Here is a 17,130-nt window from a genome sequence, read left to right on the forward strand (position 1 = left end):
ATGAGAATAAGAAATACATGCCACTACTACTCAAATGAAAAAGGATTCCGATACCAATTCTCAGATATTTTCCACAAGAATGTAAAGGCAAAAGTGGATCTCACATATGATGTAACCAGAGAACTAACATCTGAATCTGCCAAGTGTGAACTTTCTGCCTGAGGGGCCCCGACCAAACCAATTTATTAATGCATGCATAAGAGCTGGCAGATGTGCATGCAGGGTTTATGTTTTGTGGAATATTGGCCCACCCACTTCCAAGGCTGCAACAGGTCACTGTAACACCTACCCTCAGCAGTTTAAAAAATGTTGTTCCAACAAGAAAAGAGCTTCCCTGTGTTTGGATTTGTGCCAGGATCACAGAAGACACCACCAAGTACAACCAGAGGCAATTATCCCATCAGACTGTAAGTACCAGAGAAGAACTTTGCTAAACGAAAGCACTTCTTAGCACTTCTCACACAGACTTAATGTTTTCAAACATATACAAAGTCATTTGCTTACATGAAAAGAATCAGGTATTCAAGAAATATGGAGCACTGTTTTATCTGCTTCTTACACACAGCATGGCAATTTGAATATGAAGAATTATTATCTTGAACATTTATTTAGCATTAACAACATTCTTTTGGTGCAATGATTTCTTTAATCATTCTACTTACAGTTCCATCCTGTGCATGTCAACTTGTAAGTAAATCTGACAGCATTCAGTGACACTTTCTCACAGGTAAGCACACATAAGATTGCAGCCTGTGTGTGAACCAGAAGGCAATCACACACGTCTTCTCTGCCTTCCCTCTCTGGGGTCAGGGCACTTTTGAGGCTGCATTAGCACCTGGAGGCAGGCTGTGCAGCATGGCCTTTCCCAATTTGAAGAGACACTTGGCCAACAGTCTGAGACTAAGAGGCAAAGAAGGAAGGCCCATAGCCAGGGAGACAGACCAGGGACAGACTGCACTTGCTCCCAGTGTGGAAGGGACTGTCACTCCCGAATCGGCCTTTTCAGCCACACTAGACGCTGTTCCAGAACCACCATTCAGAGCGCGATACCATATTCTTTCGAGACTGAAGGTTGCCAACAGAATAGCACATCCTTTTTCACAGAAATACAAATGAGGGCATTCAGTAATACCACAATGGGGAATGAGTTTAAAAAAAATACCAACTGCATCCCAAGGAAGAAGTCCTTATGATCCAATCTGTCTCTGCATTCTGTTCTGTTCCTATCCCACTTCCCATAAATCTATCCCAGTGTTTCTCAACGTTTGTCCTCCACTGTACCACTTCATATGGTCCACCTATTCAAAGTACCACTGGAAGTAACTGGCAATGAAATCATCACCAGTTACTTCTGGGTTACAGGTAATCCAGATGTAAGCTGTGTGTGAACCAAGCTTTTTGGTACATTTACTTTTGGGAAAATAATCAGCAGCCTGAGTACAATGCTGTCATTTTCCTTCCCAGATCCTTGTCTGAAAAGCAGCTAGCTTGAAACGTGAAATTAGAACTATGCCTTAATTAAAAATGGATCTTTCTAGGTTGGGAGACCAGACATGAAGAAACAAACACCAATAAGAGGCTCAGGGTGGATGGGAGGGCTTTTTTGAGCATGGAAAAGCATGCTTTGGAGCTCTGCCCACTGAGACAAGCCTCCACCACTGTCACTTTCCTTATCTCGCTGCTGGGTGGTAGGGGTCCAATGAGCACCACCAGACAGCATCTGAAGTACCACTGGCAGTACCTATACCACTGGTTGAGAAACACTGATCTATCCTAAAGCCAGCGTCTCTTGTTCTTTATAGCTTCAATCAGTAATCAGTGATATGTGACCTCCTGTTCTGCAAAAATAAAAAATAAAAAAAGCTTTGACTTTGCCTCACACAGTGGCCACCCACTATCTTGTGAGGAGAAGAAAAAAAGAGTTGGAGATTTTATACTTTTTAAAATCACTGTATTATACACTTTATGTGAGCAGCCTTGAGAGCCCCCTTAGATGCCAAAAAGCAGGATAAACATCTTCCAAATAAATCAATAAGCTCCCAGTAAACATCAGAAAGAACTGAGGGAAGAAAGTTGAAGAATCCACCCAACCCATTTAACTGACACCCCTGATTTGGGGTTATGAATTTTACTGTTGATTAATTGTATCTTAGCAGAGGTGCAGACACATACACACGTGAATCCTCCCTGCCACGTAAATGGGGGAACCCCAAACTTTCAGCTGCCAGGGCTACATCACTCAATCTTGCTCTTACATTGATCCAGAGAGTATCAATTATAAAAGACAATACAGGCATATCCTGGTATCCACAGGGTTCTGTTCCAGAACCCCCCCCCCCCCAAACAGTTAATTGAAATTTCAGATTCCAGGGAAAGAATGTAAAGAGGCCTGGCAGCAACTAGGATTGAAGGAAATGATGGCTTAGAGATTCCTGACAAAAGCCCAACATTTTCATGCCCATCTCTAGTCTGGGAAAGGACTATGCTGCAAAACAGACAAAGAAATACATTAGCTAGAAGGTTATTTTCATTTGGTCACTCTTCACCACAATCACCTGTAACATAAACATTATATGATAAAGCAACTGCTCCACGAAAGCAGCAATAGATTCTTTCATTCTTGTTCCTTTCCAACTGTTAAAGCCAGGAATTTACTAAACTTCTCTGATGCCTTACCCTTTAAAAAATATTCCATCACTTTCCATTTTTGTGGGACTGGTATTTGTTCCCAAGCATCTTTGCCACAAAAGTTGTTTGACACTTATTATGATCTCCAGTCTAGGAACTCGTGCATGATTTAACCTAAATGTCACTAAAATAAAAGTTTGAACAGATTAAAATTATAACAATTGCAAATGTAGTCAGTTTTAGGAAACTGCTGGGTACAGTCAATCAGGTACCCTCTTCCAACTAGAGCTACATGCCCAGAGAAGTAGGTTTGCACAAAACTTTAGTTGGATGAGGAATCAGTTCTGGAAATGAGCATTAAATGCAGTTCTCTGCAGTCTAAATGATGCAGCAGCATGCATGGAGCCTTTTCACTAAAAACTAGCACCAATATAATGATGTAACTTCAATTCCAAAGAATTGCAAGTCAAAGTTTAGAGGGACCCAGAGAATGATCTATTTTTAAACCCATGTTCTTCATTATGATGCTGAACAAGTGGATTGGTAAACTGGGACAGTGTGAAAAAGAATGTTAAAGGAAAGGAAGGTAACAGCTATCTGTTTCCATTTCATTTTCAAATCGAAACCAAAACTTAAAAGGACCCTGTTAAAAGTTTTGGTCTTTAACACTGTTAAAGTTCTGGTTAAAAGGACAAACTGATTAGCCTTTAAAAATGAACGTTTCTTACCTCTCTAAGATGTATGTTTTCCTTCTCTTTCTGGTCTAAAATCACTTCTAAATGATTAACCTGAGATTCAGCCTCTGCTATCCTTCGAGTTCTTTCATTGTCATCATCCATTCCTTTGGAAGGTAAACCTTTGCTCTGCAACATTTCTAGAAGCTTTTTGATGGATTCATCTCTGGCGTTCAGTGTCTGTTTCTGTGTTTCAATCCTCAGTTCCATTTCCTCCAGAGTTTTTCTCAAAAGAAAGAGCTCTTTTGCCTGTCTGTCGTGTTCTGCTTGAAGCCTTCGAAAATTTTCCTCTGTAAGCTCGATGGTAAAATGCTCAGCACCTCGGTTTCCACTCTCTTGCTGAAGGAGATGATTAAGGTCTCTCTGGGTTCGAAGCTCATCCTGGAGCGCCTGAATAGTTAGCTGAAGATGCTGCAATGTGAAAGGAAAAGGTCTGAATGAAGATTTATTCTACAGAAACCCCAAAATGTTATGCCACAATCGTTAATAGAATTAGTGGTGAAAATCTAGATGTGCAAGTGATGTTATTTGTAATGAAGCTTCTCGGCTGCTGTTAGAAACCATGAAGAGATGAATGCGAACACACAAAGACAGTGCCAATTACAGGTACCAATAAGAGTAAAGAAATCCTAAAACAACGAAGTGAAAAATAACTGCATTAAAGATGTAAATGTTAGAGTGACACTTTTGCTAACAAGCATTGCATTTAATAAGCCTGCATATTGGGGGAGGGGAAGGTTGTTTTCTTAGACTAGAAATCTGCTTCTTCATACAGTGCAACTCTACAAGTTATTAGTGCTAAGCACACTCGATGAAACTAAAGGAATTAAATTGTTAATTGATACAACTAATGAAAACCATTAGTTGGTTTAGTAAGCAGAATTCCTGATAACAGGCAAATAAAAGATCACACATTGAAACAATATTGAATTTTGCAAATAAATTGACTACAAAGAGTGAACAAACCTTCGTTCTCCTGGCATCCAAAAACTGAACAGCATGGGAAATAAAAAAAATGAAGCAAAATCAACATAAAGTTGAAGTGCAAGCAAAGGAGATTCAACAGAAATAACTAAATTTAACTTAAAGTATCATCAACAGAAAAGGAAGACATTTTGCTTTATGCAAGATGGGCACAATTCAACAGTAAATGCAAACACACACTTCAAGCTCTCAAAACAATATTCAGTACTGAGGACAGGAAGAGCTTGTTGGAGATCAAGAACAATGAAGAAAATTATGGTGCAATCCTAATGTCTTCTCAGAAGTAACTTGTGTTCAATGGGATGATCTCATTAAAGCAGTGGTTCCCAAACTGGTGGATCATGACACACCAGTCTGGGAAGCACTGACCAATGCCTCTTTAGAGGCTGGGAGAGGGAGAAGGTATCAACATGATCCCCAGGATCACGCTGCTGTGGGGAGAAGTTTACACTTTCCTGCAGCCGGCACCGCAGTTCTGGGGGGCCCAGGGGGTGCTGGGACCTGGAAGTGCCCTTCTATTCCTGGATCCTCCAGCTCTGCAGCATTGGCTGCAGGTAAGTAGAAAACCCCCCTCCCATCCCCAGCAGCAGTGTGATCCTGGGGATCACGCTGGGGCCTTCTCCCCTTCCCTACCGCAACTTACAGTGCTCCCTTACAGGACTTTGCATTACAGTATTATACAGGATAGCGGGCTAAGTCACACAAGCAATGTAAGTTTACTTGGAAGCAAATCCCACTACATTCAGTGGGAGTTAACCCCAGGTATGTGGGCACAGCATTGCAGTCTAAACCCTATGAAGTTAGTAATGATTAAGGGCCCAATCCTAATTCAACCTTCCAGCACTGATGCAACCATACTAGTGGGGTGTTTGCTAAATCCTGTAGTGGGTGGCCACTCACAGAGGTCTCCTCAAAGTAAGGGAACATTTTTTCCCTTAACTTTGGGCAGCAAAGGGGCTGCATTGGCACTGGAAAATTGGACAGGATTGGGCCTTGTCTCATTGATTTCAGTAAGTGCTTAGGCATGACCTCCTTTGGATACAGTCCTATGAATAGATGGAAAACAACCATTAGCACTGTTCCGCAAACATGGAAGTGTTAGTGGAGAAGTCCATATACAGAATGCTGTCATGGACACGTTCTTTAGTGGCTTTCATGCTTCCATAACAGGCTGCACAAATCTAAGAACATCCTGGAAGTTTAACATTTCTCATGCAACACTAGCATGACAGAGCTTTCATGAGCAGAAGATACCTTCTGCATCAGGAAATGAATCTTTTGATTCAAACTTCATAAGTTGTTTGCAATGACTATCAGCTCAAGATTTGCAGTCTTTAGAACAAAATAACAATTATGAAATGGTAAAATCTCCAGCAACTCTACCACCTCAAAATAGGGTGGGCAAGACTGCAGGATTGAATGCTCCACCATTTAAAGGTTCCTTTCACAGGGAAAGCCAACATGTCAAGGGGAAGAGAGTCAACCTAGTCTTTTTCCCTGATATGTTAAGACTGTGGTTCCCAAACGTTTTTGGCTGGTGGCTTCCTTACCCTACTGGAATATTGGCTGCAGCTCCCCATTAGAACTACAATCCTATATATTGTATAGGGTGGTGCGTTTTTCTCAAGGATTCTGCAGCTCCACTGACTGGTTTCTGCAGCTCCCCGGGGAGCCACGGTTCACAGTTTGGGAACCACTGTGCTAAGATATTTCAAATTTGTCATCCACTTGAATTTTAAACCAATAGTCCTAAGACGACTATGGATTCACTATTTATAAATCATCCATTTATACTTTACCTCCTTTGGTCATAAATATTTTTACTGGCCAATCTTATGGTACACTGAGACGAAAGCAGCAATTAAATCATTTTTGTCCAAAGTAAGAGCATTTGCTGCCAGTAGCCTAATCCACAAAGCAAATGGTTGATCAAACTCTCATTATATAAGACATTATACTGGCAGAAGTTTATGAGGCTGCTAAAGGTCAAACAGACATTAAACCAGTTAATTCTTGTTTCTGTAATGGGAAAATTAGAGAACTTTTGAGACCAACCTCATACCAGGGGACATCCACTAAAACTGAATGACAGGAGAGTTAGATCAGATCAATTTCTTTACTCAGCATTTAATTAATCTGAGGAACTCCTTGCCACAGAATGTGAGGATGACGCCTTGCATAGATTGGACAGATTTATGGAGGAAAAGTCAATCACAGCTTAAAGCCATGACGACTACAAGCAACCTCTGGGTTTAAGAGGCAGCCTATCTCTGAATGCCAGATGCAAAGGAGTGGCAACAGGATACAGGTATCTTGTTGACTTGTGTGTTCCCAGAGGCACCTGGTGGTCTACGGTGAAATACAACAAGGTGATCTACATTGATCCTTGGCTTGATCCAGCAGTGTATGGGTGTTACTGGTTTAATCCAGTAAAGCATGGGTGTTTAAGAAGTGGATGGGCATAATCTGACAAAAGTTAAGCAATCCTAAGTTCCACTTGATTTTAATGAAAAAGCTAAGCATGTGTTTAATTGCATGACCCTAAGCATGTCTGCTCAGAAGTAAATCTAGATGAGTTCAATGTGGTCTACTCCCAGGTAAGTGCATATAGAATTGCTGCCGAGTCCTATCACCTGCTGCGTTACAACATGCAGCCAGCCGTGCAAACGAAGTGTGCACTGCATGCTATAGTAGGGCAATTGGACAGCCTGCAGGAGGTAAGTAAAAATACATCTTGGTAGGCTGGCCAATCATGTATGGGTCTCTTTGGATCTGCACCAGCCATTTTGCTGGCGCATATCCAAGGACAGCCAGAGTGCATGTTGGGTTGCTAAATGGGGTATAGGATCTGAGGATAGTTGTTGCCTCCAGATCCACCCCTCCTGCCCTTAACATACAACCCTAGTTTTTCCCTTTCCACTATCACACCTTGGGCCAGCCTACATGCCCTTGCACTGTCCAGGGTCTACAGCAGCAGGGATCTACGTTTTCTTGTGGCAGCAGCCTCAAATGGCCTGGCAGCAGCATAAACTTCATGCCGTTGCAGTATCTTTTACACCAGTGGTACACTAGACCCACTGTCGTAAAAAACCCGTATGTTTGGGCCATAAGTCTCCCACTGAAATAGTGGGTTTTTTTTTTAAGTATTCAACTTTTGTTGCACTGCGTCATATTATTCAATCTTCATAACTGTTAGCATAATTTTGACAAGACAGATCTCGTGGCTTATAAAAATAAGACAGATCGTATTCACATGGATAAAGATTTGCTTAAGCTCAGTATTTAACCAGGAACACTAGGACCGGTCATTGACTTTCGTTAATCAGAATATAAAAACACTCTAAACCATACAGAAGAAAAATGCTACAGATACACAATAAGGAGGAAAATTCCCTCTAGTCACTGCTTTAAAATTGAATTGACATAGCAAGATTAAATTATAATTGAGCATGACAAGTGTCAATTTTGTCAAGGTTTTAATGCAACAGGTTTATGAAATATTTTATGTTTTTTAGCAAGGGACAATTTCAAGCAGTCACGTACAAGAGGTAACTTTCAATTGCACAGCAAATACAAATAGGAAATAATAAAACTCTAACATTGTGTCTTCACTATGGAATATCTAATCTTATTTCCCACACAAATATACACACACTCACACAGAGAGATGTGCACCCAAGGATGAGCAGGGCAGGGCAAAAGAGGGCTCAGAGTCCAATAAGTGAAGGGAAAAAAAACAGGTAGAAGCATGGAGACAAATTGATACAGATGATCACTTTGCCATACATCTGCACTTGAAGTAAGGTAAAAATCCTCATCACATGCTAGGACGATAGAAATTTCCTAGCTAGGATAATACAAAGGTGAACAAATTTCCCTAGGCTGAGAAAGTTCAGTGATACTTACTTTAGTCCTACAGACAGACAAAGAGGTTCTCAAGTAATTATATACACACTGTGGAAAACTACATTTACAGCACAATCCTATCTTGCATTGGAACAGGCAAGCCAGGAGGCTTGTGCTGTATGCAGCACAATATAGGGCTGCAAAGTGGAGCAGCTGAAGGTAAGGGAAAACCTTTCCCCTAACCCAGGGCTTCTCAAACTGGGGCATTGCAACACCCCGGTCAGAGGGCCCTGGCCTCTACCCCCTTAAGGGGGGAAGGGCTGAGGCAGCGATGCGATTCCCAGGATTTTGTCGCTCAGGGGGCTGCAGGGACTGGGGTTTACTTGCCAGTCCTTGCAGCAGCATCCTGGGGGTGCAAGGAGCCCTGCGCAAATGTCTGCAGGGCTCTCCAGCCTTCTAAAAGTGAAAGCGGAGCGATCGCACTCCACTTTCAGTTTTGTGGAGGTGGAGCACAATTGCTCCACTTTCACTTTCTAGAGGCTGGGGATTGCGTTGCTGCCTCCTCCCCTGCCCCCACCAAGACTTACAGCGGCTCAAACTCTCCATGAGAGTTTGAGAACTGCTGCCCTAGCCCCCAGGGAAGTCACTGCAACCCCTAAAGGTTTCTTCGGACTTGCGCCACCTCAGGATCCCAGCCCCACCTCCTGCTCCCCACCCGCCCGCCTCTGGAGCTCAGCCAACGTACAGCTCACCTCACAAGCCACCACAGAGCCTGGATGCAGCCTCTGTGCGCTGGCACGGTTTGCTCCCAAGGAGTCACAAATGTGCCAGCCTAACTCATAGTTAGGATTACGCCCTTAGTGAACTACATGCATACATGGTTATCTCATTGAGGTGTTTGAAAATGGTGTTATTTACTCACCAGAAACAAACACTTCTACTCATATCACTCATGATTGCAAGGGAAAGCAAAAGTTTCTTCTTGCCCAAGTCCACTCCCCTTGTTGATTGTAGGTGCAGCCACTATAGTGCAGCCCCTACAATTTGGCTGCACTAACTGGCAGTACAAAATGGCCAATAAATAAGTTTGCTATTTAAAAATTGAACTTAAATTGCAAACTTTAAGTTTAAGGCATACTGGATGACAAAATCCCAATACCTACCCACCCCTAATGATTCTGCTCCCATTTATGCCCAGGACAATGCAAGCCTCATGAGCCAAGCTATCTGGGGTTATTCTTGGCTATACAGAATTAATTTAATCTATTTCCAGAATTCCTGCATGATGCAAAGTACTAGAGCTGTATTACAGATATCAAACTTCAAAACCTAAAGCTCACTGGGTGACCTCAGGCCAGTCACTCCTTCTCAGACTTAACAGCCCAGTCCTATCTTTCTCCCCTCCACTGGTGCATCCAGACCAAAAACAGGTGTCCTGTATCTGGAGGCAGCCAATTAGGAGACTCTGAAGGCAAAAGGGAATTTAAATTCCCTTATACCTCCATAAAATGTACCTGCAGCAGTGGTTGAGATTTCAGCCTGCTTCCCAAGTCCCAGCTAAGGACTAAAGAAAAAGAAGAAGACACCTCCACAAGCCTCTCACTTCACAGTGGGTCTCCTTTGTGCAATTTTGCTAGTGCAAGTCCAAGGAGAGAAAAGCGGGGGGGGGGGGAGGCTACAGAAAAGGGGGATAGGATCTGATACATACCATCCACATATACACATGTATACCCAAATGTGTACTCTTCTGCATAGGAATGTATACCCAAATGCACACTCCTCCTCAGTGCAACTTCCAGGGACAAATGAACACATCATCTTAGCCGACACAGGAAGTGTCAACAGAAGGTGGAGAAAAAAGCAGAAGGTGGGAGGTGGGGGAACCCAGCAAGATGGACTGATTGAGTCCTTGCAGATTCAGGTAGTGGCTAGTCCTTTAGGTCCATTAGATTAACACAAAGAGTTACAGCATCGCTCTGAAAATGACCTACCAACTAAGAGGAAAGGGAGGAAAGGACAAATAATGCGCAGAAACAGGCAAAACTTTTCTAAGTTCAAGAAAGGGTGGAATTACAGCTAAAGGCACTTCAAGCAAAGTGGACCTCAGACTTAATCCAAACATGAAAGCTAATGCACTTGAAGTAGCTTTTCTGCAGAGGGAGCCTATTTCTACACTACTGAGTGATTAACTTTCACTTAGATTTACATACTCTCCAACATTTCACAGAGGAGAAAAAAAAAAAAAAGAAATGGTCTGGTAACTCTGCAATATCCCTATTCCCACAATGAACACTCCCTGAGTACCTCTCTTCTGCATTGCTCAAAATTCTTCTGTCATCAGTACATTAAATCTTTATTGTTGTTTTCTGTGTTTTTGCGTGACTGCATGATTTTTATTATGATTTTTATGCATTTTTGTAAATCATCTTAGACACCCTGATTAAAAGAGGGAAAGGCAGGATATAAGTATGTACTTTAAATAAATATACCTTTACTCCACAATAGTATGTCCTTCACTAGCTTCTGAAACAGGATATATTAGTAAACCGACCATAATAGCTGCCTTTTAAAAAACAAATCATCAGCCAAATCCTACCTAACTACCTGGTGCCAATGGGGCAAGTGCATGGGAGTGTTTTGGGTCCTGGGGACCTCCTTGTGGTAAGGGAACATGTATTCCCTTGCCCCAGGGTAAGCTTCTGCTGCTCTGATGCTGGCACAAGTCCAAGTGGATCCAGGTAGGTGTACCGCTATTGTGCCCTTCCAAGCCTTGACACATACCCCATCCTGCTTCGGTCTCCAACCCATTCCTCCCACTTCCCATTTACCCCTTCCCCTTCTGCCCATCCCCACCTACCCTCCACACTGACGTACTGGCACAGGGGTTCCTGGCACATGATGGTGACTGCCATCATGTGTACGCATGTGGTGTACCAACTTGTGGTGGTGGCCAGGCTGCATTCTATGGCACATAACCTTGTGACAGCTGTAAAGCATACTGCGTCACCAGAACATGAGTTCCAGCCACGCAGAAGCCCAACAGGACTGAGCCGTAAGGTTTCAATGGCATATTTAATCTCACACAAGGAATGTGACTGTACGTGTATGGAATTGATATGACTCACAACACTTTCAGCAACATTTACTACTTTGGCAGGCATAAAGCGGGGACTCGTGCAGTGGCATTTTCTGCTTAGGCATCTGATTACATGTTTTAAAAGCAAAGAGTATATTTCCATTTTTAGTTAAATACAGGCAATTCCCCTTATCTGTAGGGGTTCTGCTCTGGAACTCCCCCTCCCATGGATACCTGAAACTGCAAATATGGGTGAACACTGAGCTCTACAGCTAGACTGAGCTCTAAAGTTAAAAAAAGTAACTTCCGGTTTCTCTGTTCTGATTAGGCATTAAAAAGTCACTTCCAGTTTCTCAGTGAAACCAGAAGTTGCATTTTTTAGCTTTAGTGCTCAGTCTGAGCTCTGCAGAGGCCGGGGGGGGCCCTCCCCTTCTGGAGGCAATGCATGCGGGGGTGCGCTCACTGGGGGAGCCTGGACCCAATCTGCCAATAAGTGAATCTGCAGATAGGAGATCCATGGATTTGAGAGCCCCCCCCCCCACCCGTGTACACTAGAAAAAAGCATAATTGTCACCTGATATGTAATCATTCTTAACAGTAAAAATCTACCTCATCTGCTGAAGCCTGGAAAATAGCAGGCTGTGCACTAATTGGTATCTTAGGGCCAAAACAAATATTTTCATGTGTCCATTCCTGTTCACATATAAAAAGAATGTCCTGATTTAACAATAAAAGAATCAGAGGGAGAGATATGCTGAACCGTTCCCTCACCTGAACTGCTCTTCCCTCAATCTGTGGCTCTGGGCACTTTTTTCTATTCCTGGCACACTTCTGGCATCAGAAGACACACACACACACACACACACACACACACACACAATTACTTGGTTTGAGAAATGGGCAGGTGTGTCATAGCCCCTCCTCCACCGTCCCAAGGCATACTTAAGACCTGCCTGTGTGTCCTGAAGGGAAAGCAGAAGAAGAGGAACCCAGGACAGGGGTGCTCATCTCAGCAACTCTGATAAACATCTACTGAGGTCTGCAGATGACTGTTGGGGCTGCCCCTCCCTCTCCCCTCCCTCTCCTTCCCAAGACTACTTGAAATCAACTTTTCTGGAGGGGAAAGAAGCCCAGCCCAGCCCCTGCAGGTAGGAGAATTAATCATAGCCACTTCAGAATGAGTAGCACTGACCAGAGATAATCAACAAGATAAAAGCAAGTTAACAGCCCAATCCTATAGTCCCCCCATATTTCCCCCCACCCTCGCTACATCAGAACGAGGTGCTGGGGACAGATTTGGAAGGCTTGGGAGAAGTAAGAAAATATTTTTCCTTAACTCCTTGTAACTCCCACTTGTCAGTGGGTCTCCCCAAAGCTATCTCGGCTCTTTAGCTGGCGTAAGTCCGAGAGGGGACATGTCAGGAGGCTAGGCCCTAAATGCCAGATATACAACAAAATGTTAATGATGGAACTAGAAGATAAAATAAGTTAAATGATTTTCTACTCGTACAGCATACAAATAAGCATACAGCATAAGAGAGGACAAATACCGTCTTGAAAGTTATATATTCAAAAGCAAGATACAAAAGCAAGATACAAATGTGAAATTATGTTTTAATCTGTTTTATATGTTGTTAGCTGCCCTGGGTCCCTTTGGGGAGAAGGGCGGGATAGAAATAAAGTTTTATTATTTATTATTATTATTGTTTTAAATAAATTAAATAACTTGGTAAACATAAGTAAAACTGAAGTATAAGCACAAATTTCTATCATAATCTAGTACCTAATCATTCAGTAAATTAAACAAAATTGAATACAGGGCCTGCCTCATTATCTGTGGGGATTCTGTTCCAGGATCCCCCTGTGGTTAAGGAAACCCACGGATAATGAAATGCGCTGGTTTCGGGGGGCCCTGTGCTCCCCTTGCCTTCGGAGGATGCTCTGAGGGGCCCAGGTGCATGCAGCCTCCCCGAACCTTCTCAGACCTCTGGGAGGCGTTAGAAGGTCACTTCTGATTTTTTGTAAAAACCGGAAGCAACGTTTTAAGGCCTTAGAAGGCATTCTGAGGACCAGGGAGGCTGCCCTCAGAACACCCTCCAGAGGTGAGGGGAGCACAGCTCCTTTCCCCTCTGAGAGGTCCATGTGGATCCGACCCATGGGTTCAGGGACCCACAGACACTAAAATCCATGGGTCCCAAAACCTTGGATACTGCGGACCCACCTGTATTTATGTTCTATGCATAACACTACCCATGCTTCACCTTTATTTCTTCCATAATCAAAACATCAGCAGTAAGGAGAAAATGTTCTACCAAAAACAGTTGAAACATAGTTATTCTGCGTTTTCACCACACATCAGCAATTCTCTCTATTTTCCTCATAGACTGAAGAGACTCCAGATAGCCTTTCTACAGTATTTGGATTCCAAAAAGCTTCAGTTCCCACGTGATTCTTCAAAAGAACCAAAAGCCAAGTTAACCATTCCCACCTGATTTTGGTCTCCCCAGTGTGCCTTGTCTACAAAAAGTTACCAGAGTCTGAACTTCACAGTCACTGCAGGCAACCATTCAGAAATCACTGAGCAAAATCCCCAGCACCTATTTTATCTCAGCAGAAATTAGACCTTAAACAGAATGTTAAGGAAGTTTCCATACACTCAATCCCTTTTAAACAGCAAGGGGAAAAATATTCCCTGGGTGATTATTATTGCTGCACATTTAAGGACATGAATTTAGGATAAGCTCTCCCTAGTGTTTACTTGCCTGATAGAAAGCAAAACAAAATGCACTCCTTGGGATTATTACTATTATTCATGTGCAGTCCAATCCTATTAGGGCCTTATGCCACTGAAATGATCATTCTGGCGGCATAAGGCTCTTTATGGCTGTCTACAAGCCATTTGATGTGGCCTGGCCACTGCTGCAAGCAGCAAGCATCTAGGTCCATGTGCTAGCAGACTGGGAAAGATCACCAGTGCCAGTAACTCAGTTGGAGGGAAGTGGGGAGGAGGAACAGGGCATGGAGAGGGAGAAGCAAGGGCAGTATCTGTGGCAGCAGCATATGCTGATATCCTAATCCCCATCCCATTCCCAATTCCTCTGACCTGGGTTCACGTGGACATGTGCCAGCTATATAACTAGCACAGGTCCAAACAGACCCAGCAGCCCAGCAATGGTTTACTCTGTGGCAAGGGAACAAACTTCCCAAAACTCCCCAGTGGAACTCCCCACCGTGTTGGCACTGCTACATCACTACACAAGGAGTTAAGTAGGATTGGACTGTAGTAACTAAAAGTGCTGAGGGTAGTAAATGGATGGTCACAGGGCACAAAGAAGTCAGAAAATGTGAAATGAAGCAAAAGTCTTTCCCATAATGCAAACATTGAAGTAGCCCATATTCTTCTTCTGGGCATTTCTAGTCCAGTATTCTTACATGGCACCGATTGTGAAAAACTTAGTTAAAGGAGGAACAAAAAATGAATTAAGCAGTGCACATAAACTAGTAAAAGTACTTTTCACTTGAATTCCCTTGAGTGGGAATGTCAGGCATTGTTACATAAGAAACAGCAAGTTACAAGTTGCATCTTCTTGAGGTTAAGACACATAGCAAAATACAGTCAATTATACTAAAAAAGGTTAAGTGATTAAGTGACATCTATCCTTCCAGCTGTGCATTTCTGGATAGCAGGTGAATTCAATGATTTAGCAAACTACGCAGTAATCAAATAATCATACAAACAAATTTAATGTTTTAATATTTTAAAGTTTTATGGATTTTTAAGGCAGAGTACAATTGTTTGAACTGTGTTTTTACGTTTTTGTACCTGCCCTTTTATAAGCCACCTTGGATCCTCTTGGGGAGAAAGGTGGCGTATAAATGCAATAAATAAATAAATAAATAGCCCAATTCTATTCACACTTTCCAGGAAGTAAGTCCCATTGGCTCTAATGGGACTTACTTCTGAGTAGACATGCATAGGATTGGGCTGCCTATAAATAAATAAATAAATTCTTGCAATGGTTAATGAACATGGTCCTCAAGAGAACAGCCACATATTAAGAAGTGACTCTAATCTGGACACAAACACTGAATAGTGCAAATGCCAATAGGGTAGCAATGATTCAAATCCTAAACCATCCCCCAGCTATTACTGAACAAATGAAAATGCAAGGGCAAGGGCAAATGGCATGATTAACATCACTAGAGTTAGACAGAGATGTGGGATCATCTTTGAAAAGTTTTTGTAAAAAGCAGCCACTTCTCCCCCCCAGTTCAGAGGAGGTCTGTGACATGGGGAGTTGTTAACCCAGCACCATTTTCCCAGTGAAAATCTCCTCCCTCAAAGCTATTTGCACTATAAGGGAAAATGTATGTGTATGCGCATTTAAACCCTGGGTAATGGAAACATACTTCCATACAATGGCTCTGCCTTTTTCAGTTACCAGGCAATTTCAAACTACAGGCATCCCCCCATACCTGTGGGAGTTCCATGCCAGGACCCTGCAGATACCGAAATCTCAGATGCGTTGGAACCCTGTCTAAATAGCACCCCCCTGCGCCCATTACCTTTAATTTTTGTTAGTAACAGTTGAAGCACGAGTGCTTCTTGCTTAGCAAGGAACATTCTTGCTTAACTGAAGAATGTGACATGCAAACAACCAGCCTGCACGCTACAGGGAGGAGACTCACAGAATATTAACAGGAAGCAGGACAATTCCTGCTTCCTGTTAATGCAGTGTTATTCAAACTGTGAGGCGCGGCTCTTTAGGGCGGCACCAGGAACTCAAAGGGGAGGCGCAGGATGTCCTCTCGCAGCGATACAGTCACACCTCTAGGCAGAATACAAGCCCGTCTTCTGCCCGCCATCTGTACTTTTTTTTAAAGCAGAAGAAATGGGAGTTGCTCAGGTGCGAGGGTGGCTGCTGCCGCCCCGCCCTCTTCCGAGCATACTCGGCTTGCAGGCCTGATCCTTGTGTGGTTGGTTCCTAGTTCCCAGGCTGGGATAGCTTCTCATCAAAGTGAAATCTCTCTTTTCAACCCCCTCCCTCTTCCACTCCCCCCTTTCAATCTCCAAACCTTCCTGCTTTCCTCCCCCTCCCCTTGAAGTTGTTTCCATGCAGTTGGCAAAGGGGGGGGGGAAGAGAAGCACACACTTTACTTGGCCAGGAGCAGAAAAAGGGTACTGTTTTCAAAGCGATTTCTTAATCTTGTTGTTTGTCTGAAGAGGAAAAGCTGTATTTTTAAAGTGATGAATCTTGCTATTTGAAGGGAATACTTATCTGCCATTGATGAAGTGATTGCCAGCCCAATCCTATCCACACTTTCCTGGGAGTAAGCCCCATTGATTCTAATGGGACTTACTTCTGAGTAGACATGCATAGGCTTGAGCTGTGCATCTCCTAGTATAGGAGACAAATCAGCTTCCTAACCAAACCCTTATCAGCTCTGATATATTTTCATGGTCTATTTTTGTTTCCCCACCAGCTGCTGGAAAAATTTAATTTCATTAAATTAATGAAGGGTTCAATCCTATCCAAGGAGAATGGGAGAAATGACTAGTTGGATTGGGGTCCATAGGGATGGGTGTGTGTAATGTTGGTCAGACTGGTTGTTCACAAAGTTCATTTGATAAAACAATTCTATTGGTATGCTTACAAAGATTTAAAAAATGAGTCCTCCTGGACCAGACAAGCATCCTGTCTCCATCAGTGATCAGCAGCTGATCATTTATGAAACATGTATATTGCTGTGTATTAATAATATATTTTTAAGATCTGCATTTAATTAATGATATGATTAATATAATTAACATTAATATAGTTAATATATATTTAATATTTAATATTATATTATAATAAATAT

At 42.7% G+C, this 17,130-nt stretch overlaps 1 protein-coding gene across 1 annotated transcript in view; it reads right to left on the reverse strand.

Moving 5' to 3' along the window:
* Positions 1-17,130, reverse strand: part of ERC2 (ELKS/RAB6-interacting/CAST family member 2) — a 501,410-nt gene that overhangs the window by 413,989 nt on the left and 70,291 nt on the right. The window contains exons 2-3 of the mRNA XM_066612969.1: positions 4,329-4,352; positions 3,357-3,773 (exon numbers count right to left, since the gene is read on the reverse strand). Coding sequence (XP_066469066.1) covers positions 3,357-3,773; positions 4,329-4,352 — 441 coding nt within the window. The remainder of the gene's footprint in view (positions 1-3,356; positions 3,774-4,328; positions 4,353-17,130) is intronic.

The sequence above is a fragment of the Tiliqua scincoides genome, chromosome 2 (assembly GCF_035046505.1).
Source record: "Tiliqua scincoides isolate rTilSci1 chromosome 2, rTilSci1.hap2, whole genome shotgun sequence".
Taxonomy (NCBI): domain Eukaryota; kingdom Metazoa; phylum Chordata; class Lepidosauria; order Squamata; family Scincidae; genus Tiliqua; species Tiliqua scincoides.